Source organism: Tachypleus tridentatus, chromosome 3 (assembly GCF_004210375.1).
Source record: "Tachypleus tridentatus isolate NWPU-2018 chromosome 3, ASM421037v1, whole genome shotgun sequence".
NCBI lineage: Eukaryota > Metazoa > Arthropoda > Merostomata > Xiphosura > Limulidae > Tachypleus > Tachypleus tridentatus.
The window spans coordinates 64,332,455-64,358,222 of record NC_134827.1 but is presented as its reverse complement, the minus strand read 5'-3'; the positions used below and the strand labels follow the sequence as shown (position 1 = coordinate 64,358,222).

Genomic DNA, 25,768 nt, shown 5'->3' with positions numbered 1-25,768 from the left:
AAGGAAACACTCGAAACCCTCTTGCATTAACAAAATAATTTTCCGCGAAGTATGACCACATGTTGACCGTGGAAGTTGTGATCCAAAACAGCAATAAACCATATTAATCCCATGATCAAATATCAGTAGGTAATATGAAGATGATGAGTTGTTATTATGGCCAGTTGTTGTCAATAATGCACCATTCACGAGCCTTTTGATATTAACTACAAAGAACTCGATTTAAGTTGATTGGTTTACTCTTAACCTTAGCTGTGATTGGAGTCTGCGCAAACATCAAACTTTTTTTCTCTTCTGTCTTTTATTCAGACTATGGACTGTTCACAATCAGAGTGGGGAACATTTCAGTCATATACAAATTAAGCCTAAAGACTGGTGACGAAATGTGATCTCGAGATGAGCAATTACATCACAACAATTATCAAGAAATATTTTGTTAAGAGTCAGTCCAATGCAGGTTCACAGTGAGAAGAGTAGAGTAGCGGATCGACTACATAGACATACGGTGTTGTGCTGAACGCCGGTTTCGACGAAGCCCTTCGCTTTATACCAGAATTAATCACGATGGCTGGAAACACTACTACGTTTTTCTTACTGGAAACGGCCAAGCATGGCCAAGTGGTGAAGACACTTGACTCGTAATTCGAGAGTCGCGAGTTCGATTCCCGGTCGCACCAAACATGCTCGCCCTTTCAGCCGTGGGGGCGTTATAATGTTATGGTCAATCCCACTATTCGTTGGTAAAAGAGTAGCCCAAGAGTTGGCGGTGGGAGGTGATGACTAGCTGCCTTCCCTCTAGTCTTACACTGCTAAATTCGGGACGGCTAGCACAGATAGCCCTCGTGTAGCTTTGCGCGAAATTCAAAAATAATCATTCACGGTACCAAGATTCTTGAGTAAACAGTCAGTATCTGAGTGTGAGAAATGAACTTTCAAGCTCATATTACAATCAAACTCTTGAATTTATGGTAACTTGAACCCTTGTTGTTTTCTAAACATTTCACTCGTCGCTTCTTTTCTCAGCTTTTCAAACTGTTCAATTTCCTAAGACCTAACAGAAATTCCTCCTTTAAGATTCGTTTTTGTAAGAGCTGGTAATTCCCCATGTTGATACCTGAAACAGTCGCCATCTTTGTCTAAGGCCATCACAAATTACTTTCTCAAGCTCAGTTTTACGTGAAGATAATAGGACTTTCTTTCTATTAACCAAACTTTCATTCAATGTTTTTATTTTGGTTCTGGTATCAGGCTGGTTCTGCAAGACCCTTGTTTCTTCATCTGGTGAAGGTTTCAAATTCTGCTGTACCATTCACATAGAAAAACATCAAAACTTTGCATAGCAGGATTGGTGACACGTCATGCGGTCTTTTAACCATTTATATACTAAAGGTGTATTTCTCGTGGGTTATAGAACGACCGATAAAACTCTCACGTCGCGATTGGCCTTGAGAAAGCTTTTGCGAGTGGTTGTCAACATTTGAAGTATAACAAAATGTGGCCCGTTTTCAATGAAAATGATTCACTTACGTAAAAGGCCCGGCATGGCCAAGAGTGTTAAGGCGTGCGACTCGTAATCTGAGGGTCACGGGTTCGAATCCCCGTCGCGCCAAACATGCTCGCCCTTTCAGCCGTGGGGGCGTTATAATGTGACGATCAATCTCACTATTCGTTGGTAAAAAAGTAGCTCAAGAGTTGGGGGTGGGTAGTGATGACTAGCTGCCATCCCTCTAGTCTTATACTGCTAAATTAGGGACGGCTAGCACAGATAGACCTCGTATAGCTTTGTGCGAAATTCAAAAACAAACAAACTTACGTGAAAAGTACATGTGACGTTTTCTGAAAAATCTGTACGTGATGGCGAAAAATGGATATAATCTTCGAATTCAGTGAAGACGAATTACCATAGAACATGAAAAAAATTTAAGAAAACAAAACCATCGCAGGCCTGTGTTATTACCATTGTTACTGTGATGTAACATCACGCGAACTACTACTAAAATATAGGTCATGCCAGTTTAAGGTGATGTATACTGATAGCCACCTATGAAAAGTTGTTACAGTCAGAGATTTCTTGTTTCTTTATATTTTTGTATGCCCATCAACCCAATGAGCTTTTTATTGTTGGAAAGATTCCATTGGCAAAGACGTGTGGTACCACACCAGTTTTGAGGTTAAGTATAGGACTGGCAAAAAACAAAATTATTGTTCTATTTAAGCGCAAAGATAACAGAGTGCTCTCTGTTTTGGCCGTCTCTAATTTTAGAGCGGTTGGTTCATGGGAAGGCAGCTAGCCAACACTACCCTCCGCCAATCTTAAGCTACTTTTTTGTTTTACAGCGAATAGCGACAGCCATATTATAACACCCTTATGGCTGAAATATCAATATCCTTCGGCAACGGGGTTCGATCCCATGGCTCACATATTGCCAGTTAAGCGTCCAAAGTACCATGATATCCCACGACCTATAAACATTATTGTCTTACGTGTGAAGTGAAAAGTTTACAAATTGATTTCTTTATTTCAGAATTTCGCGCAAAATAACACCAGGGCTAACATGGCCATCTCTAATTTTGGACTGACAGACTAAACTGAGGTTAGCTACTTAATAGTACTCACCGCCAACTCTTAGGCTACTCTAATCGAATAGTGGCATTTTACCATCACTCCTATATCGAAACACACATTTTGTGACAACTGATCATAAGACACGAGTCATGGAATTTCTAGTTCAGACACGTAAATGAGTAGGCCACACCCGGTCCGTACTTGGTAATATTAGTTACCAGTTTGGTTTCTGAAACACAACTGTTTATGTTAATTCAGATGATACAAAAAGAGACATGTCAATAAGGCTTCTCCTTGGTTTATATATTGTTTCATTAAACACACACGCAGGTTAGCACCTGGAGGTGAGTACGTTTGGGTTCTAACACTGAAATCATGAAAACTTAAACGAACAGTTGCAACATTCATTGACCCACTCCACGATCCAATATTGATAAGTTGATCCAATCTATGCTCTATGTCTGACATCGGCCCGCCATGGCCACGTGGATTAAGGGGTTCGACTTGTAATCTGAGGGTCGCGAGTTCGAATCCCGGTTGCACCAAACATGCTCGCCCTTTCAGCCGTGGAGGCATTATAATGTGACGGTCAAGCCCACTATTCGTTGGTAAAAGAGTAGTCCAAGAGTTGGCGGTGGGTGGTGATGACTAGCTGCCTTCCCTCTAGTCTTACACTGCTAAATTAGGGGCGGCTAGCGCAGATAGCCCTCGAGTAGCTTTGCGCAAAATTCAAAAACAAATCCCCACAACGACGACAGTTTTCACTCCAGAAAATATTGAAAGTTTTTTGACATCTCAACAACGACTAAAGTGTTGAATGCAAAAAGCATTAGTTATTTAACACTGTGCTTTTTAACTTGTGATGTTGGTTATAAATCCAGTCTTACCAAAAAAAAAATCACATTGCATATGTGTATGTATGAGGGAATCGTGAATACATGGGGCGTCATTATATTGTGTTATAATCCATTGTTTACAGAAAGTAAAGGAAAATAGAAGGATACAGAAAACCACCGAAGATTCATTTTACACTCACACTGATCAAGTCCATATATGTATTGTAAATATATGAATTCGTTAATAAACTCTGAAACTATATGTGTGTTCTTATAGAAATGTGCCCCCCGCTAGTGCAGCGGTATGTCTTCGGATTTACAACGCTAAAATCAGGGGTTCGATTCCCCTCGGTAGGCTCAGCAGATAGCCCAATGTGGCTTTGCTGTAAGAAAACACAACATTTATAGAAATGCCACATCAGACTATCTGCTGTGTCCACCGAGTGGAATCAAGTCCCTGATTTTAGCGTTGTAAATCCGAAGATTTAGTGCTGTCCCAGGGAGGGGCACTGCGTTGTGTACATCAGAGTCTTATGTTGATCGGTTTCTGTAACACCAAACTTGCAGTGAAATCCATACTGGCTAGTGTATACAACATGTTTAATAATAAACTAAGTAACAATTACACCGTTCCTTCCTGCATGAAGTTAACGTATTTGAACGATTGCGAGAGTCGAATTCTAATCACAGAAAAATAAAGTTTTGTTTTTATTTATTGACGGTATTCACAACATACAAATGTATCGGTTAAGGTACGTAAGTACATAGGAAATAATTGTACATATGTATGGCGCTACATTGCGAACACTCAAGTGTTTCGATTAGGCACGTTTAAAATCAAAGCATGGTATATACAAGTATGGTGAACAATATCACGTGTGGTAGTACATCAGCAGTCAATATTATAATAAACACTGTATTCTATGACGTAATATCACCGGCAACAAGTTAGCATGGTATGTACAGGTCAGATTAAAACATGGTATGTTCAGAACTGACAAAAATACGTAAATAAATACACATAATCGAAATATGCATTTCCCAGGTCACTTACAACTTTAGTTATTCAGAGAAGAAAGAATTTTTTTTTTATTTCTAGACTGTTCTCTTGATGTACGAGAAAGTGTGCGAACTCCTGGATTTAAGGTAAGTTTGTGTTTAATACAAAGTATGGTTATATGAATCAGCCTTTCGACGTGACAGGTATTTGAGTGAAATATTTCTTGAGGTAAAATGAATGGAAAAGACAAGGGAAAACCTCTCACCCCTCCGGAGGGTTGTCCAATACAGTTTTCCAATATAAACAAAAATGTATACTTATTTCTTTCAGTGTCTGATATTAGATTTTTTGCACATCTTTTTACAAATAATTTTCAGCAGTGATTAATATTTGATGTAAATCACATATTAGTTTTAAAAACAAAGAAATGTACAATACTAAATGTTATGAAATGTAATTTCCATTGAACTGATCAAAAAGAACTGTTTGTAATTTGGCAGTGCACAACATTTATTGTTTTACAAGAAAATAAGGCCCCGGCATGGCCAGGTGGGTTAAGGTGTTCAACTCGTAATCCGAGGGTAACTGGTTCGAATCCCCATCGCACCAAACAGGCTCGCCCTTTCAGCCGTGGGGGCGTTATAATGTGACGGTCAATCCCACTATTCGTTGGTAAAAGAGTAGCCCAAGAGTTGGCGGTGGGTGGTGATGACTGGCTGCCTTCCCTCTAGTCTTACACTGCTAAATTAGGGACGGCTAACCCTCGAGTAGCTTTGTGCAAAATTCAAAAACAAACAAACAAACAATCGTACTGCAAATTTGGGTTTGTGTTATAGTGAACCTTGCGAAGAAGCTATTGTGTAGTTAAATAATAACATTTTGGTGCTGTAAAGTCTCGCAGAAATGTGTCTTGTATGCACCAATGTGCACGACAGAAATTAATTATCGAGCCCAGTTGTAAAATAATTCTAAAATACAAAAGCGTATTTGTTATAAATAAAGAAAATAAATGGACAAAAACAAGATGATAATAGACATTAGGAGATGATATCTTCCACATATCGTTTTATTTTGTTTTTTTGTTTTTTTTTTAATTTCACACAAAGCGACACGAGGGCTAGCTGCACTAGCTGTCCCTAATTTAGCAGTGTAAGACTAGAGGGAAGGCAGCTAACTAGTCATCACCACCCACCGCCAACTCTTGGGCTACTCTTTTACCGACGAATAGCGGGATTGACCGTAACATTATAACACCCCCACGGCTGAAAGGGCGAGCATGTTTGGTGCGACTGGGATTCGAACCCGCGACCCTCAGATGACGAGTCGAACGCCTTAACCCACCTGGTCATGCCGGACACCCTAGAGCTTTTATCAATGAAAGAAGAGATTTGCTGGACTTTAATACAATTGTGAATGTGAACCATTTCGTGAACAAGAAGTTAATACTTTGTCATAGTGTGAATGCTCCGAGGTAGTGAGTTAGTTTCCAAGTTACACGCTGGAACTCCATAACCAGTCAGTCAGTAAATCGGCTCGTGTGTTATGGTTTTTCAATAATATACTAAAACATACGAATAACCTCAAAGACATTACACTGACGAATGAAAATCACAGAATTCGAAGTCCACTATAAACACGATTATAATAAATGTCTGCATCCGTTAACAAATACAAATTTTAAAGTACACGCCACCGGTACGGTCACCATTCTGTACTTGTGATAGTTTATTGTCATATTGGGATTTAATGTTGGTCCTCGACTAACAGAATAAAGGTTTAGTGATAACTTACTTGATGCGCACCAATATTCGATGGAAAGTTTAGCAAGTTTTTATAATCTGACATTTTATTTTCAGCAACACAGCAAATCGAAGATTTATCTAACGTTGTATAGTCTGCGTTGAACGTGGGTGGAGGTGTGGTTTGGGTGGGAGGGAAGAGAATATCCAATGAAATTTTCAGAGCGTCTGGATCCATTGGTGGAGGTTGGCAGGCCTGAGCCAGGCCATGGAAATCGAACTTGTACGTGTATCGCTTTCCATGTACTTTAGTCATGATATTTTTGTCGTAATAATATCGCAGGGCTCGGCTCAGCTTGTCGTAATTCATGTTAGGCTTCGACTTGCGCTCCCCCCAGCGGCGAGCAACTTCATCAGGATCTGTCAGTTTGAACTCTCCATTCGTTCCTTCCCACGAGATACAGTAATCATTCTTGTTACTGGACAAAAGTTCAAGGAGAAACTGCCACAGTTGAACCTGTCCATTTCCTAAAGAAAAACAAAATGTTTAAGAACTGAAACTTTACCTAAGTAACATTCACCTGGTATGAAGAACTGGAACTTTACCTAAGTAACATTCACCTGGTATGAAGAACTGAAACTTTACCTAAGTAACATTCACCTGGTATAAAGAACTGGAACTTTACCTAAGTAACATTCACCTGGTATAAAGAACTGAAACTCTACCTAAGCAACATTTCCCTGGTATAAAGTTAACAAACTAAAGAATTGTCAAAGGGGTCAACAGTCGATGTCGCCAAAACTTGATTCTAACTAGCTCAATGGAATGATTTTTATCGTGTTTCTTAAACTCAAGTGTTATGAAGTCCACCTCTGTGAAACAATATTAATCCAAGGAAAATAAAGATAAAAAACAAAGATTTTTAATTTTTACCTTTCTGTACCTAAAAATAACTGTTACACCTCAGCATAAGACTAATCATAGGAGTTCTTTACATATCTCACCATAAGACAGTCAGAAAAGTTTATTTACATATCTCACCATAAGACAATCAGAACAGTTTTTACATATCTCACCATAAGACAATCAGAACAGTTTTTACATATCTCACAATAAGACAATCAGAACAGTTTTTACATATCTCACCATAAGACAATCAGAACAGTTTATTTACACATCTCACCATAAGACAATCAGAACAGTTTTTACATGTCATACCATAAGACATCAGAACAGTTTTTACATATCTCACCATAAGACAATCAGAACAGTTTTTACATATCTCACCATAAGACATCAGAACAGTTTTTACATATCTCACCATAAGACAATCAGAACAGTTTTTACATATCTCACCATAAGACAATCAGAACAGTTTTTTACATATCTCACCATAAGACAATCAGAACAGTTTTTACATATCTCACCATAAGACAATCAGAACAGTTTTTACATGTCATACCATAAGACAATCAGAACAGTTTTTTACATATCTCACCATAAGACAATCAGAACAGTTTTTACATATCTCACCATAAGACAATAAGAACAGTTTATTTACATATCTCACCATAAGACAATCAGAACAGTTTTTTACATATCTCACCATGAGACAATCAGAACAGTTTTTACATATCTCAACATAAGACAATCAGAACAGTTTATTTACATATCTCACCATAAGACAATCAGAACAGTTTTTACATGTCATACCATAAGACTATCAGAACAGTTTTTACATATCTCACCATAAGACAATCAGAACAGTTTTTACATATCTCACCATAAGACAATCAGAACAGTTTTTACATATCTCACCATAAGACAATCAGAACAGTTTTTTACATGTCATACCATAAGACAATCAAAACAGTTTTTTACATATCTCACCATAAGACAATCAGAACAGCTTTTACATATCTCACCATAAGACAATCAGAACAGTTTTTTACATATCTCATCATAAGACAATCAGAACAGTTTTTACATATCTCACCATAAGACAATCAGAACAGTTTTTACATATCTCACCATAAGACAATCAGAACAGTTTTTACATGTCATACCATAAGACAATCAGAACAGTTGTTTACATATCTCACCATAAGACAATCAGAACAGTTTTTACATATCTCAACATAAGACAATCAGAACAGTTTATTTACATATCTCACCATAAGACAATCAGAACAGTTTTTACATGTCATACCATAAGACTATCAGAACAGTTTTTTACATATCTCACCATAAGACAATCAGAACAGTTTTTACATATCTCACCATAAGACAATCAGAACAGTTTTTACATATCTCACCATAAGACAATCAGAACAGTTTTTACATGTCATACCATAAGACAATCAGAACAGTTTTTACATATCTCACCATAAGACAATCAGAACAGCTTTTACATATCTCACCATAAGACAATCAGAACAGTTTTTTACATATCTCATCATAAGACAATCAGAACAGTTTTTACATATCTCACCATAAGACAATCAGAACAGTTTTTTACATATCTCACCATAAGACAATCAGAACAGTTTTTACATATCTCACCATAACACAATCAGAACAGTTTTTACATATCTCACCATAAGACAATCAGAACAGTTTTTACATGTCATACCATAAGACAATCAGAACAGTTGTTTACATATCTCACCATAAGACAATCAGAACAGTTTTTACATATCTCAACATAAGACAATCAGAACAGTTTATTTACATATCTCACCATAAGACAATCAGAACAGTTTTTACATGTCATACCATAAGACTATCAGAACAGTTTTTTACATATCTCACCATAAAACAATCAGAACAGTTTTTACATATCTCACCATAAGACAATCAGAACAGTTTTTACATATCTCACCATAAGACAATCAAAACAGTTTTTTACATATCTCACCATAAGACAATCAGAACAGCTTTTACATATCTCACCATAAGACAATCAGAACAGTTTTTTACATATCTCATCATAAGACAATCAGAACAGTTTATTTACACATCTCACCATAAGACAATCAGAACAGTTTTTACATGTCATACCATAAGACATCAGAACAGTTTTTACATATCTCACCATAAGACAATCAGAACAGTTTTTACATATCTCACCATAAGACATCAGAACAGTTTTTACATATCTCACCATAAGACAATCAGAACAGTTTTTACATATCTCACCATAAGACAATCAGAACAGTTTTTTACATATCTCACCATAAGACAATCAGAACAGTTTTTACATATCTCACCATAAGACAATCAGAACAGTTTTTACATGTCATACCATAAGACAATCAGAACAGTTTTTACATATCTCACCATAAGACAATCAGAACAGTTTTTACATATCTCACCATAAGACAATAAGAACAGTTTATTTACATATCTCACCATAAGACAATCAGAACAGTTTTTTACATATCTCACCATGAGACAATCAGAACAGTTTTTTACATATCTCACCACAAGACAATCAGAACAATTTTTACATGTCATACCATAAGACATCAGAACAGTTTTTACATATCTCACCATAAGACAATCAGAACAGTTTTTACATATCTCACCATAAGACATCAGAACAGTTTATACATATCTCACCATAAGACAATCAGAACAGTTTTTACATATCTCACCATAAGACAATCAGAACAGTTTTTACATATCTCACCATAAGACAATCAGAACAGTTTTTTACATATCTCACCATAAGACAATCAGAACAGTTTTTACATATCTCACCATAAGACAATCAGAACAGTTTTTACATATCTCACCATAAGACAATCAGAACAGTTTTTACATATCTCACCATAACACAATCAGAACAGTTTTTACATATCTCACCATAAGACAATCAGAACAGTTTTTACATGTCATACCATAAGACAATCAGAACAGTTGTTTACATATCTCACCATAAGACAATCAGAACAGTTTTTACATATCTCAACATAAGACAATCAGAACAGTTTATTTACATATCTCACCATAAGACAATCAGAACAGTTTTTACATGTCATACCATAAGACTATCAGAACAGTTTTTTACATATCTCACCATAAGACAATCAGAACAGTTTTTACATATCTCACCATAAGACAATCAGAACAGTTTTTACATATCTCACCATAAGACAATCAGAACAGTTTTTTACATGTCATACCATAAGACAATCAAAACAGTTTTTTACATATCTCACCATAAGACAATCAGAACAGCTTTTACATATCTCACCATAAGACAATCAGAACAGTTTTTTACATATCTCATCATAAGACAATCAGAACAGTTTTTACATATCTCACCATAAGACAATCAGAACAGTTTTTACATATCTCACCATAAGACAATCAGAACAGTTTTTACATATCTCACCATAACACAATCAGAACAGTTTTTACATATCTCACCATAAGACAATCAGAACAGTTTTTACATGTCATACCATAAGACAATCAGAACAGTTGTTTACATATCTCACCATAAGACAATCAGAACAGTTTTTACATATCTCAACATAAGACAATCAGAACAGTTTATTTACATATCTCACCATAAGACAATCAGAACAGTTTTTACATGTCATACCATAAGACTATCAGAACAGTTTTTTACATATCTCACCATAAGACAATCAGAACAGTTTTTACATATCTCACCATAAGACAATCAGAACAGTTTTTACATATCTCACCATAAGACAATCAGAACAGTTTTTTACATGTCATACCATAAGACAATCAAAACAGTTTTTTACATATCTCACCATAAGACAATCAGAACAGTTTTTACATATCTCACCATAAGACAATCAGAACAGTTTTTACATATCTCACCATAAGACAATCAGAACAGTTTTTACATGTCATACCATAAGACAATCAGAACAGTTTTTACATGTCATACTATAATACAATCAGAACAGTTTTTTACATATCTCACCATAAGACAATCAGAACAGTTTTTACATATCTCACCATAACACAATCAGAACAGTTTTTACATATCTCACCATAAGACAATCAGAACAGTTTTTACATGTCATACCATAAGACAATCAGAACAGTTGTTTACATATCTCACCATAAGACAATCAGAACAGTTTTTACATATCTCAACATAAGACAATCAGAACAGTTTATTTACATATCTCACCATAAGACAATCAGAACAGTTTTTACATGTCATACCATAAGACAATCAGAACAGTTTTTACATGTCATACTATAATACAATCAGAACAGTTTTTTACATATCTCACCATAAGACAGTCAGAGCAGTTTTTACGTGTCTCATCATAAGACAATCAGAACAGTTTTTACATATCTCACCATAAGACAATCAGAACAGTTTTTTACATATCTCACCATAAGACAATCAGAACAGTTTTTACATGTCATACCATAAGACATCAGAACAGTTTTTACATATTTCACCATAAGACAATCAGAACAGTTTTTACATATCTCACCATAAGACAATCAGAACAGTTTTTTACATATCTCACCATAAGACAATCAGAACAGTTTTTACATATCTCACCATAAGACAATCAGAACAGTTTTTACATATCATATCATAAGACAATCAGAACAGTTTATTTACATATCTCACCATAAGACAGTCAGAGCAGTTTTTACGGGTCTCATCATAAGACAATCAGAACAGTTTATTTACATATCTCACCATAAGACAATCAGAACAGTTTTTACATATCTCACCATAAGACAATCAGAACAGTTTATTTACATATCTCACCATAAGACAATCAGAACAGTTTTTACATATCTCACCATAAGACAATCAGAACAGTTTATTTACATATCTCACCATAAGACAATCAGAACAGTTTTTACATGTCATACCATAAGACAGTCAGAGCAGTTTTTTACATGTCATACCATAAGACAGTCAGAACAGTTTTTACATGTCATACCATAAGACAATCAGAACAGTTTATTTACATATCTCACCATAAGACAATCAGAACAGTTTTTACATGTCATACCATAAGACAATCAGAACAGTTTTTACATATCTCACCATAAGACAATCAGAACAGTTTTTACATATCTCACCATAAGACAATCAGAACAGTTTTTTACATATCTCACCATAAGACAATCAGAACAGTTTTTACATATCTCACCATAAGACAATCAGAACAGTTTTTACATGTCATACCATAAGACAATCAGAACAGTTTTTTACATATCTCACCATAAGACAATCAGAACAGTTTTTACATATCTCACCATAAGACAATCAGAACAGTTTTTACATATCTCACCATAAGACAATCAGAACAGTTTTTACATGTCATACCATAAGACAATCAGAACAGTTTATTTACATATCTCACCATAAGACAATCAGAACAGTTTTTACTTATCTCACCATAAGACAATCAGAACAGTTTTTACATATCTCACCATAAGACAATCAGAACAGGTTTTACATGTCATACCATAAGACAAACAGAACAGTTTTTACATGTCATACCATAAGACATCAGAGCAGTTTTTACGTGTCTCATCATAAGACAATCAGAACAGTTTTTTACATATCTCACCATAAGACAATCAGAACAGTTTTTACATGTCATACCATAAGACATCAGAACAGTTTTTACATATTTCACCATAAGACAATCAGAACAGTTTTTACATATCTCACCATAAGACAATCAGAACAGTTTTTTACATATCTCACCATAAGACAATCAGAACAGTATTTACATATCTCACCATAAGACAATCAGAACAGTTTTTTACATATCTCACCATAAGACAATCAGAACAGTTTTTACATATCATATCATAAGACAATCAGAACAGTTTATTTACATATCTCACCATAAGACAGTCAGAGCAGTTTTTACGTGTCTCATCATAAGATAATCAGAACAGTTTTTACATATCTCACCATAAGACAATCAGAACAGTTTATTTACATATCTCATCATAAGACAATCAGAACAGTTTTTACATGTCATACCATAAGACAGTCAGAGCAGTTTTTTACATGTCATACCATAAGACAGTTAGAACAGTTTTTACATGTCATACCATAAGACAATCAGAACAGTTTATTTACATATCTCACCATAAGACAATCAGAACAGTTTTTACATGTCATACCATAAGACAATCAGAACAGTTTTTTACATATCTCACCATAAGACAATCAGAACAGTTTTTACATATCTCACCATAAGACAATCAGAACAGTTTTTTACATATCTCACCATAAGACAATCAGAACAGTTTTTTACATATCATACCATAAGACAATCAGAACAGTTTTTACATATCTCACCATAAGACAATCAGAACAGTTTTTACATGTCATACCATAAGACAATCAGAACAGTTTATTTACATATCTCACCATAAGACAATCAGAACAGTTTTTACATATCTCACCATAAGACAATCAGAACAGTTTTTACATGTCATACCATAAGATAATCAGAACAGTTTATTTACATATCTCACCATAAGACAATCAGAACAGTTTTTACATATCTCACCATAAGACAATCAGAACAGTTTTTTACATGTCATACCATAAGACAATCAGAACAGTTTTTACATATCTCACCATAAGACAATCAGAACAGTTTTTACATATCTCACCATAAGACAATCAGAACAGTTTTTACATGTCATACCATAAGAAAATCAGAACAGTTTTTTACATATCTCACCATAAGACAATCAGAACAGTTTTTACATATCTCACCATAAGACAATCAGAACAGTTTATTTACATACCTCACCATAAGACAATCAGAACAGTTTTTTACATGTCACACCATAAGACAATCAGAGCAGTTTTTTACATATTCTACCATAAGACAATCAGAGTAGTTTTGCTTAAGTAAAAATAAAAATAAACGTTTGGATTAAAACATCAGTAAAAACAGTGGTTAGTTATTAACAATGTGAAGTATATTAGTAAACATTCTTTTCACTTATGCTCTAAAGTTCTTAGAAGAGACTGTCGTACATTCCAGCTTACAGAGAACGAGTGACTTAGTTACATTATTATTGACTTTTGGTTTCTGTAAGATTTTTAGGTTAAATAAGCCTTCCATCCAGTGGCCTCGCGGTAAACGTAAGGGCTTATGAAGCTAGAACTTAAGGCTTACTTTCTGCGATGCGTATAGTGAATAAAGTGGCTTTACGTCTGAGAAACCTATCGAGGAATAAAAATATATTTTACTCACCTTGAGATGCTAATTGGCTTCCAGCTGTGTTTAGGGCTTTAAAAGGGTCTGAAAAAGGACAAAAAGCCGTAAAAATAAATGTTTTATTTCGAATTTTAAAAAAAATATATTTTAATAAACATTTTATTTTTAAGAATAAAAATGTTTGTTTTGTTTTTGAAATTCGCACAAAGCTACTCGAGGGTTATCTGCGCTAGCCGTCTCTAATTTAGCAGTGTAAGACTAGAGGGAAGGCAGCTAGTCATCACCACCCACCGCCAACTCTTGAGCTACTCTTTTACCAACGAATAGTGGGATTGACCGTCACATTATAACGTCCCAACCGCTGGAAGGGCGAGCGTGGTCGGTGTGACGGGGATTCGAACCCGCGACAGTTCGAGTCGAGTTCCTTAACCACCTGGCCATACCACTTTTATTGGCCTAATAATTACATAAAAATGTGATTGTTAAATACGTCAACAATGAGTTATTTTAAAATATTGTTTTACATGCTACAGAATATTGTTGCTAGATATGTCAAAATATTGTTTTCAGATATACAAGAGCATGACTTCAGTTATAGTGTTATAAGTTGGTAAACTACTTTTATTCTTAACTATACTTCTCAATAAGACAATACTGTTAGGCCTATTTTATTTTCTAACTCCATTCATTATATTAGCCCTATTGAGGCCTAACACTAATAACATTAGTAATAGGCCTATTTTAGTTTCTAACTCCATTTTTTTTATCAGGCCTGTTGAGACCTAACACTTATAACATTGGTATTAGGCCTATTTTGTGTTCTAACTCCAATTCTTTACATTAGGCCTATTGAGGCCTAACACTAATAACATTAGTAATAGGCATATTTTATTTTCTAACTGCATTCTTTGTATTAGGCCTATTAAGGCCTAACACTAATAACATTAGTAATAGGCCTATTTTATTTTCTAACTCCATTCTATATATTAGGCCTATTGAGGCCTAATACCCTTGTCGCTAGTATGTCAGCATTGTTTATATAGTTGCTGAATAAGCCTAACACTAATATCTTATGTAAAGTATAATTCAAATATTTGTGTTTCGCGTGATAAAATATTTCTTTAATATGAATTTAGTTATCGAACGTAACAAAAGCGAACCACCTGCTACAATGTTTCCACAGTGTATTGAACATTATATAGATTGTTATCATATAAATAAGAGAGTTTATACCATTCTGTCATTCAAAAGCACAATGTCATTTATTCGAAATCTTTAAACCGTTACTTGTTAAGCGCGTGTGGTGTTTGAATCCACTTATGACTGGCGAGCAACTGGACCGACCAGCTGTCCATGTTAGGTCTGCTAGGGAGTGGCACAGTGAGTTCTCTGATCGTACATGGTTCCCTTATGACATCTCTGATGTATCATATGTGCTTCTCAAAATTTGTTCTTCACCACCATTACGGCCACCATTACGTGTGACGCATAGTGACATACGCTCACACATAACAAGTGAACGTGAGTTTAGGATTCACGAGGTTTGTTTGTAAATAACATTTTAAAAGAGGCAAAAACTTTGGAAAGATGGCAGCATGTTTTTCAAGAAAGAAGGCTTCTTTTTAGAAGGGAAAGGCCCCAAAAGAAGATACGCCAAGTCAAAAGTTAAATTAATGGAATTACTAACTTTGGAGGAGGAAATGACATCCGGGGGGGGAGGTATCATCCTCTACATTACCTCTCCTCCCATTAGCAGTGGCCCAGGTTTTATCTTTTCCAAGTATGATGACTAGAATAGCTTAAGCGTAGCACATTAAGTTCTACGATGAAAGATGTTTTTGATACAATTTTTCTTGTGTGCACAAATGACACATGATAACATATTAACCTAAATATCGTATTCTGATAACAAAATACCTGCTTTCTTTAGTCCGTCCACCATGGCTAACGACCATTCCACTGGTGAAGATTTTTTATAAGAGTCGATGTAACGTTTTTTGTCTGTGAAAATTAAAAACAGTACGTTGTTCAGAACGAAATTAGACTGTTAAACCACAAGAGTAATGTGATATGCCAACAGTGGACAGTATCCACGAATAAAGTTTTATCAGTTTATGTTATTCCAGCAGATAAAACCGAAACCGTCGAAATGTATCATCTGGTTTCTTTTATTTCTTCTCCGTAAATATTAATGTTAGCTGTCTTGAAATTACCTTCATTCAATTTGTGATGTTATGTTTATTGACTTTCAACGGAGTTATTTGGAAATTGTTTACTTCCGCCACTAGACGGAGTGACGAACAAGTATTTAATGCATAGTGATATCTTACCATAAATGTCATCGCATGCTGGACTGCTCTCTTCAGGGGTTGGAGGGAAGTCTAAGGCTGGAGGTGGTGTATGTCCGCTTGCTGCCATAAACAACAATCACTAAAACAGGCTATTACAACAAAACTGTTTCATCTAACAACCAGAGTAACAACTGTTAATCTAAAGAACACGGCTCCCCCTGTTGGCTAACGTCTCAAATTACAACTTGATTCTGTTTCATTGTTTCAACAACATGTTTAAACGGAGCGAACATGGTTGTTTTATGTGGTTGAAGCCCAGAAAGTTAAGAAATCCAAATTTACTAACAAGGCTTACAAAATAAATATGGTTCCTTTTCCTTGGGTTACGAGTTTAACTATTCTAAGAAATCCTGTATTGTAAAACATATTATTATGACATCATTGCATTTAAAATGTTCTAGCCAAAAGATAAAACAGTTTAATTTAAGATGACACCGAAATTGCTTCCAACGAATTTCACTTAAAAACTCAGGTAAACACGTGAATCAAAACAATCCGAATTCAAATTTATTTTGTTTGTCTGTTTGTTTTTGAATTTCGCACAAAGCTACTCGAGGGTTATCTGTGCTAGCTGTCCCTAATTTAGTAGTGTAAGACTAGAGGGAAGGCAGCTAGTCATCACCACCCATCGCCAACTCGTGGGCTACTCGTTTACCAACGAATAGTGGGATTGACCGTCACATTATAACGCCTCCGCAGCTGAAAGGGCGAGCATGTTTGGTGCGACCCTTGGATTACGGGTCGAACGCCTTAACACACTTGGCCATGTCGGGCCTAATCCAAATTTAAGTGGTATTGTAGTTGTGCATTTGAGAAAAGATATCTCGACGTTCTAAAAGATACGTTATGGTAAGTGTTCCAATAGAAAATTATTACAATGTAAGAGAGTTAATATATTTTATTAATTATCAAAGCATATTCCAACACGCCAGAACTAAAAAATTAGACACCATTATATCTCCGTGCTTTTTCATAACAAAGCATTAACTTATACACCGAGTTATTTGTTTTATGCCCAAAGCAGGTATCGAAACCCAAATTTTGGCTTTGTAAGCTAAGACTTACTTCTGAGTCACCGGGGGATAATGGACTCACCGTGATACTGCCAGTGAGAACTATAATGAATGCCTTTGGTAACACAGCAACGAGTTTGAAGACCTATATCGTTCAAAACCGGGTTTCGATACCAGTCATGGGCACAGTACAGGTAGCCTCATGAATAGCTTTACATTTCACGACAATGTCTAGTCCATTAAATAAATTAATAAACAGCAAAGTTATGTTCGATTAATTGAATAAATAGTTAATTAACTATTAAATATCTTTGATAATTTTTTAATACTTTATTAACCAAACCTTACATTGCTTCAAATGAGCAAGATACGTGAACAGTATCTCAGCTGTTTTGGACCCTGTTAGACGACGGAAGTCATTCTTTGTGAAGCGGCAAAGGACCTGTCCTGACGTTGGAAACTGAGTTGGGTTGATGTTATCAAGGTGAAACTGTTTTTGTATCCATCCTAGCCACTGGTATATGTGGTCAGCATCCCATTCTGTCGGGTCTGAAGAACCAGAAAAATATATGAAATAATGTCCAGTTTAATGGTTGCCGTGATTTGACCCCTGAATAACCACAGATATAACGGTATTAATAGAGGTAAAGTAATTCAAAGTTCAAAATAAACGCAAAGAATAACTGACCAATGAAGGTATAAGCCTTTGACCGTCGAGAAAGATTATGAACTGTCTCAAGTTTCAATCTCGAGGCAGAAGTAAAACGACAAGTTAAACATCTTTTACGAAGGTCACAAACCTGAAAAAACTAGATAGAAAAAACACATGCACAATGTATTTAACAAAGAAAAAGAACTCTACTCACGAGACCTTCTAAACCCCCAAACTGACCTCCCAGACATTTTCAAATACCAGACAGTATACCAAGATATTATCCATTATTAAAATACAAAGACTTTATCACAACTATGATATCACATATCACAATACATGTAACATCTTAGGGTTATAACATTTCACTCTGTTGTGAATATAAAGTAATCGAAATGTAAATAACTACCATTAACTTCTGGTCACAGCAAGATACCTGCATAGATGAGGGTTTCAAAGTGGACCAGTAATTAACAACTATTTTAGTTCACAGTTATAACCCGAAATTATTACATATCACAACTCATTTGACATTTTAGGGTTAAACACTTTCATGCTTTGTTTGTTTTTGAAATTCGCGCAAAGCTACTCGAGGGCTATCTGCGCTAGCCATCCCTAATTTAGCAGTGTAAGACTAGAAGGAAGGCAGCTAGTCATCATCACCCACCGCCAGCTCTTGGGCTACTCTTTTACCAAATAATAATATAACAGCGAACATTATAACGCCCCTACGGCTGAAAAGGCGAGCATGTTTGGTGCTACCGGGATTCGAATCCGCGACCCTCGGATTACGAGTCGCACGCCTTAACCACCTGGTCATGCCAGGGCCGCCACTTTCATGCTATAGCAATAGAATACACAATAGAATCACACGAACTGAAGTTATTGACTTCGGGTCAGAGAACTCTGCCCCCCGCTAGCACGGCGGTAAGTCTACGGATTTACAACGCTAAAATCAGGAGTTCGATTCCCCTCGGTGGGCTCAACAGATAGCCCGATGTGGCTTTGCTATAAGAAAAGACACACAGAACTCTACCCAAACAGGCCACAATGACCTCCGTAAATGATACCGATTTATTAATATAAATGGCCCGACATGGTTTTGTGGTTATGGTTCTCGACGTGCAATTTAATAGTCCCGGTTTCGAATCCTGTTCGCCTTTAAGTCATGAGATGTTACAATGTTATGGTCAACTCTGTTATTTGTTGGTAAAAGAGTTGTTCAAGAAGTAGTGGTTCGTGCTGTTGACCATCTGCCTTCTGGTTTTTCACGGCTGAGTTAGGGACGGCTAGTGCAAATAGCCATTGTGTATTTTTGCGCAAAATTTAAAAATATATATATACAGGAAGTAAGAAGAAGTCAAAATTTTACCTGACCCTTCCAGATTCACATGCAACTGAAGTTCTATGTTGGGGTACAGTGTACGTCACGTCGCATTCCGCGTGACATTTGGTGTTAAAACGTTTCATTATCACAGCTTTTACATCGAAGAACTAGTTTTACAAGGATTTAAGTGGGTTACTCTTTCTGTTCTGATTCATGGGTTTTTGTTTCTTTACTTTATATGAATCTAATTATATCTGTTACTAAAACTGGTAATGTTTCTAGCCAAGCATGCGTTTAGACAGAAGTGATGCATAGCCACAGGGAAAGGACATCAGCTGCGATAGGATGCATAGCCACAGGGAAGGGACATCAGCTGCGATAGGAAATGGTTGTTCATCAAAGGGGAAAAAAATTAATGAAGCGAAATAATCAGGCAGAAGCGTTACCAGTCGTTACTACGTGTACTCCAGGGTTACTACGAAAGAGTAGATCACCTATTACAACTGGTATGGAACATTAGAACATTGAGAAAATATTATTTATGTGATCTGTGAGATATCACCTTCCCCCCTCCCGGGTGCTATGTCTGCAGAAATACAACGCTAGAATTCAGGTTTAAATACCCGTGGTGGGCAGAGCACGGGTGGCCCATTGTGTAACTTTGTGCTGGATTACAAGCTAACAAACTGGGCTGTCCGTTGTCTTTCCCACGAGGTATTGAACCCCACATCTTAGAGTTGCAATTCATTAAAATCTCACAGAAACCTCAAACTTTTTATTATAGAAGCAGAAACTAACAAAAGTATGAAGGAAAGTAACTCTGAAAGAAAATGACCAATAATGTTTTTAAAAATCTGGAATCTGAGTTCCTACACAATAAATCATACATGTGATTAATTATAAGATGTATGAAAAGATATATCACAAGAATCCCCCTTTGTTCTAAAGAATGGTAAATAGCCTTTCGATAGAAGAAAACCCGAGAAGACTCCTGGTGAAATTTGAAAGTTGGTTTCAAAGAAATTAATACGAAAATGTTTACTCGGGACAAACTCGAGGTGTAAAACGTACAGTTTGTTTGTCTTGTCTGTTTTCCTAATTTCGCGCAAATCTACTAGAGGGATATCTGTGCTAGCCGTCCCAAATTTAGCAGTGTAAGACTAGAGGGAAGGCAGCCAGTGATCACCACCCACCGCCAACACTTTGGCTACTCTTACTAACAAATAATGACATTGACCATCACATTATAACGCCCCCGCGGATGAAAGGGCGACCATGTTTGATGCGACGGGGATTTGAGCCCACGACCCTCGGATTAGGAGTCGAACGCCTTAACCCACCTGACCATGCCGGGACTTAATATTTTGAATATAGATTTAGTGAAACTTTTATCGTAAGTGGATAGTTTCATCAGGAATAACGGAGACTTTAATAAAATAAAATATGGAAACAAATAAAACTGAATAATAGATTAGTGACTATGGATATATTATTACTGTGGCTATGGATGTATAATTACTTTGGCTGTGATTGTATTATTACTGTGGCTATGGATGTATTATTACTGTGGCTATGGATGTATTATTACTGTGTCCATGGGTGTATTATTACTGTGGCTATGGATGTATTATTATTACTGTGGCTATGATTGTATTATTACTGTGGCTATGGATGTATTATTGCTATCGCTATGGATTTATTATTACTGTGTCCATGGATGTATTATTACTGTGGCTATAGATGTATGTATTATTACTGTGGCTATGGATGTATTATTACTGTGTCCATGCATGTATTATTACCGTGGCTATGGATTTATTATTACTGTGGCTATGGATGTATTATTACTGTTGCTATGCATGTATTATTACTGTGGCTATGGATGTATTATTACTATGGCTATGGATGTATTATAACTGTGTCCATGGATGTATTATTACTGTGTCCATGGATGTATTATTACTGTGGCTATGGATGTATTATTATTACTGTGACTATGGATGTATTATTACTGTGGATATGGATGTATTGTTATTACTGTGGCTATGGATGTATTATTACTGTGTCCATGGATGTATTATTATTACTGTGGCTATGGATGTATTATTACTGTGGCTATGGATGTATTATTACTGTGTCCATGGATGTATTATTATTACTGTGGCTATGGATGTATTATTACTGTGGCTATGGATGTATTATTACTGTGTCCATGGGTGTATTATTACCGTGGCTATGGATGTATTATTATTACTGTGGCTATGATTGTATTATTACTGTGGCTATGGATGTATTATTGCTATCGCTATGGATTTATTATTACTGTGTCCATGGATGTATTATTACTGTGGCTATAAATGTATGTATTATTACTGTGTTCATGGATGTATTATTACTCTGGCTATGGATGTATTATTATTACTGTGGCTATGGATGTATTATTACTGTGGCTATGGATGTATTATTACTGTGTCCATGGTTGTATTATTACTGTGGCTATGGATGTATTATTATTACTGTGGCTATGCATGTATTATTACTGTGTCCATGGATGTATTATTACTGTGGCTATAGATGTATTATTACTGTGTCCATGGATGTATTATTACTGTGGCTATCGATGTATTATTATTACTGTGGCTATGGATGTATTATTACTGTGGCTATCGATGTATTATTACTGTGGCTATGGATGTATTATTACTGTGGCTATGGATGTATTATTACTGTGTCCATGGATGTATTATTACTGTGGATATGGATGTATTATTAATGTGGCTATGGATGTATTATTACTGTGCCCATGTATGTATTATTAATGTGGCTATGGATGTATTATTACTGTGGCTATGGATGTATTATTACTGTGTCCATGGATGTATTATTACTGTGTCCATGGGTGTATTATTACCGTGCCCATGTATGTATTATTAATGTGGCTATGGATATAATATTACTGTGTCCATGGTTGTATTATTACTGTGGCTATGGATGTATTATTACTGTTGCTATGCATTTATTATTATTACTGTGGCTATGGATGTATTATTATTGTGGATATGGATGTATTATTATTACTGTGGCTATGGATGTATTATAACTGTGTCCATGGATGTATTATTACTATGTCCATGGATGTATTATTACTGTGGCTATGGATGTATTATTATTACTGTGGCTATGGATGTATTATTACTGTGGATATGGATGTATTGTTATTACTGTGGCTATGGATGTATTATTACTGCGTCCATGGATGTATTATCATTATTGTGGCTATGGATGTATTATTACTGTGGCTATGGATGTATTATTACTGTAGTTATGGATGTATTATTAATACTTGGCAATGTATTATTATTACTATGGCTATGGATGTATTATTAATACTGTGGCAATGTATTATTATTACAATGGCTATGGATGTATTATTATTGTGTCCATGGATGTATTATTATTGTGTCCATGGGTGTATTATTACTGTGGCTATAAATGTATTATTATTACTGTGGCTATGGATGTATTATTACTGTGGCTATGGATGTATTATTACTATGGCTATGGATGTATTATTAATGTGGCAATGGATATAATATTACTGTGGCTATGGATGTATTATTACTATGGCTATGGATGTATTATTACTGTGTCCATGGATGTATTATTACTGTGTCCATGGATGTATTATTACTGTGGCTATGAATGTATTATTATTACTGTGGCTATGGATGTATTATTATTACTGTGGCTATGGATGTATTATTACTGTGGCTATGGATGTATTATTACTGTGGCCATGGATGTATTATTACTGTGGCTATGGATGTATTATTATTACTGTGGCTATGGATGTATTATTACTGTGTCCATGGATGTATTATTACTGTGGCTATGGATGTATTATTACTGTGTCCATGGATGTATTATTACTGTGGCTATGGATGTGTTATTACTGTGTCCAAGGATGTATTATTACTGTGGCTATGGATGTATTATTACTGTGTCCATGGATGTATTATTACTGTGGCTATGGATGTATTATTACTGTGTCCAAGGATGTATTATTACTGTGGCTATGGATGTATTATTATTACTGTGGCTATGGATGTATTATTACTGTGGCTATGGATGTATTATTACTGTGCTATGGATGTATTATTACTGTGGCTATGGATGTATTATTACTGTGTCCATGGATGTATTATTACTGTGGCTATGGATGTATTAATATCACTGTGGCTATGTATGTATTATTATTGTGGCTATGGATGTATTATTATTACAGTGTCCATGGATGTATTATTACTGTGTTCAAGGATGTATTATTACTCTGGCTATGGATGTATTATTATTACTGTGGCTATGGATGTATTATTACTGTGGCTATGGATGTATTATTACTGTGTCCATGTTTGTATTATTACTGTGCTATGGATGTATTATTATTATTACATGTGGTCCATGGATGTATTATTACTATAGATGTATTATTATTGGTCCATGGATGTATTAATCATGTATTATTACTGTGTCCATGGATGTATTATTACTGTGGCTATGGATGTATTATTACTGTGTTCATGGATGTATTATTATTACTGTGGCTATGGATGTATTATTACTGTGGCTATGGATGTATTATTACTGTGTCCATGGTTGTATTATTACTGTGGCTATGGATGTATTATTATTACTGTGTCCATGGATGTATTATTACTGTGTCCATGGATGTATTATTACTGGCTATGGATGGATGTATTATTACTATGGATGTACAGTGTCCATGGATGTATTATTACTGTGTTCATGGATGTATTATTACTCTGGCTATGGATGTATTATTATTACTGTGGCTATGGATGTATTATTACTGTGGAAATGGATGTATTATTACTGTGTCCATGGTTTGTATTATTACTGTGGCTATGGATGTATTATTATTACTGTGGCTATGCATGTATTATTACTGTGTCCATGGATGTATTATTACTGTGGCTATGGATGTATTATTACTGTGTCCATGGATGTATTATTACTGTGGATATGGATGTATTATTAATGTGGCTATGGATGTATTATTACTGTGCCCATGTATGTATTATTAATGTGTCTGTGGCTGTATTATTACTGTGGCTATGGATGTATTATCACTGTATTCTAGTATTAATCACGTCGATAGTTTGTAAGCAACAGAATGTTTTTTGGTACATTATTGGAGTTTTTATATATCTGGATTCAATAACGTATGTCCTTTAATGTTTTAGGTGTAATTCTTAAAAACAGTTTTTTTTTTATATATTATAGTAATAATAATATTTATCAACATCTATTAGAGACATCTATGGGACTAAAGAGATATTATTAATGAGATATTTAGAAGATAATTTTTCGTACTTTTTAATATTAACTTACCTGAAATCATTTCAAGTATTTAAGAATATAAAAGAAGAGACATCTGGTGATTGACGTTAAATTCGGAATTTTAATTGGAAAGATTAAAAAAATCCTGGAAGTTTAAAATAAAGTAAAAATTACGTAATAATAAAGTGAAATTTACGTTTGAGGTGAACCATAAAAATTTATTATTTCTGGATGTGGCCCGGCATGGCCATGTGGGTAAAGGCATTCGACTTGTAATCTGAGGGTCGCAGATTCGAATCCCCGTCGCACCAAACATGCTCGCCCTTTCAGCCGTCGGGGCATTATAAAGTTGCCGTCAATCCCACACACGTTGGTAAAAGAGTAGCCCAAGAGTTGGCGGTGGGTGGTGATGACTAGCTGCTTTTCCTCTGGTCTTACACTGCTAAATTAGGGACGGTTAGCGCAGATAGCCCTCGAGTAGCTTTGTGCAAAATTTAAATAAAACAAAATAAAAAACTTTTTGGATGCTGTGATTATAACCCAACAAAATGTACTATTGGTTACACACATTCATCATAAATTTAACAATACGTATTTAGATTTTTTTCAGAGGTCACCCTAACAAATAGGATTCAGTATAGAAAAACTAGTCGTTATACTAAAGATAATAAAAAGTTAAAATAAAGTTACTATGCTTCTTGTA

The 25,768-nt window shown here is 35.4% G+C and overlaps 1 protein-coding gene across 2 annotated transcripts in view; it reads right to left on the bottom strand.

Moving 5' to 3' along the window:
* Positions 1 to 4,123: 4,123 nt before the first annotated feature.
* Positions 4,124 to 25,768, bottom strand: part of LOC143246992 (uncharacterized) — a 68,802-nt gene continuing 47,157 nt past the window's right edge. The window contains exons 2-6 of one of the 2 annotated variants that reach the window (XM_076494283.1): positions 18,074 to 18,274; positions 16,692 to 16,772; positions 16,279 to 16,362; positions 14,398 to 14,445; positions 4,124 to 6,669 (exon numbers count right to left, since the gene is read on the bottom strand). In XM_076494283.1, coding sequence (XP_076350398.1) covers positions 6,179 to 6,669; positions 14,398 to 14,445; positions 16,279 to 16,362; positions 16,692 to 16,772; positions 18,074 to 18,274 — 905 coding nt within the window. In that variant the 3' untranslated portion in view covers positions 4,124 to 6,178. The remainder of the gene's footprint in view (positions 6,670 to 14,397; positions 14,446 to 16,278; positions 16,363 to 16,691; positions 16,773 to 18,073; positions 18,275 to 25,768) is intronic. The other variant, XM_076494284.1, reaches the window with a different exon arrangement.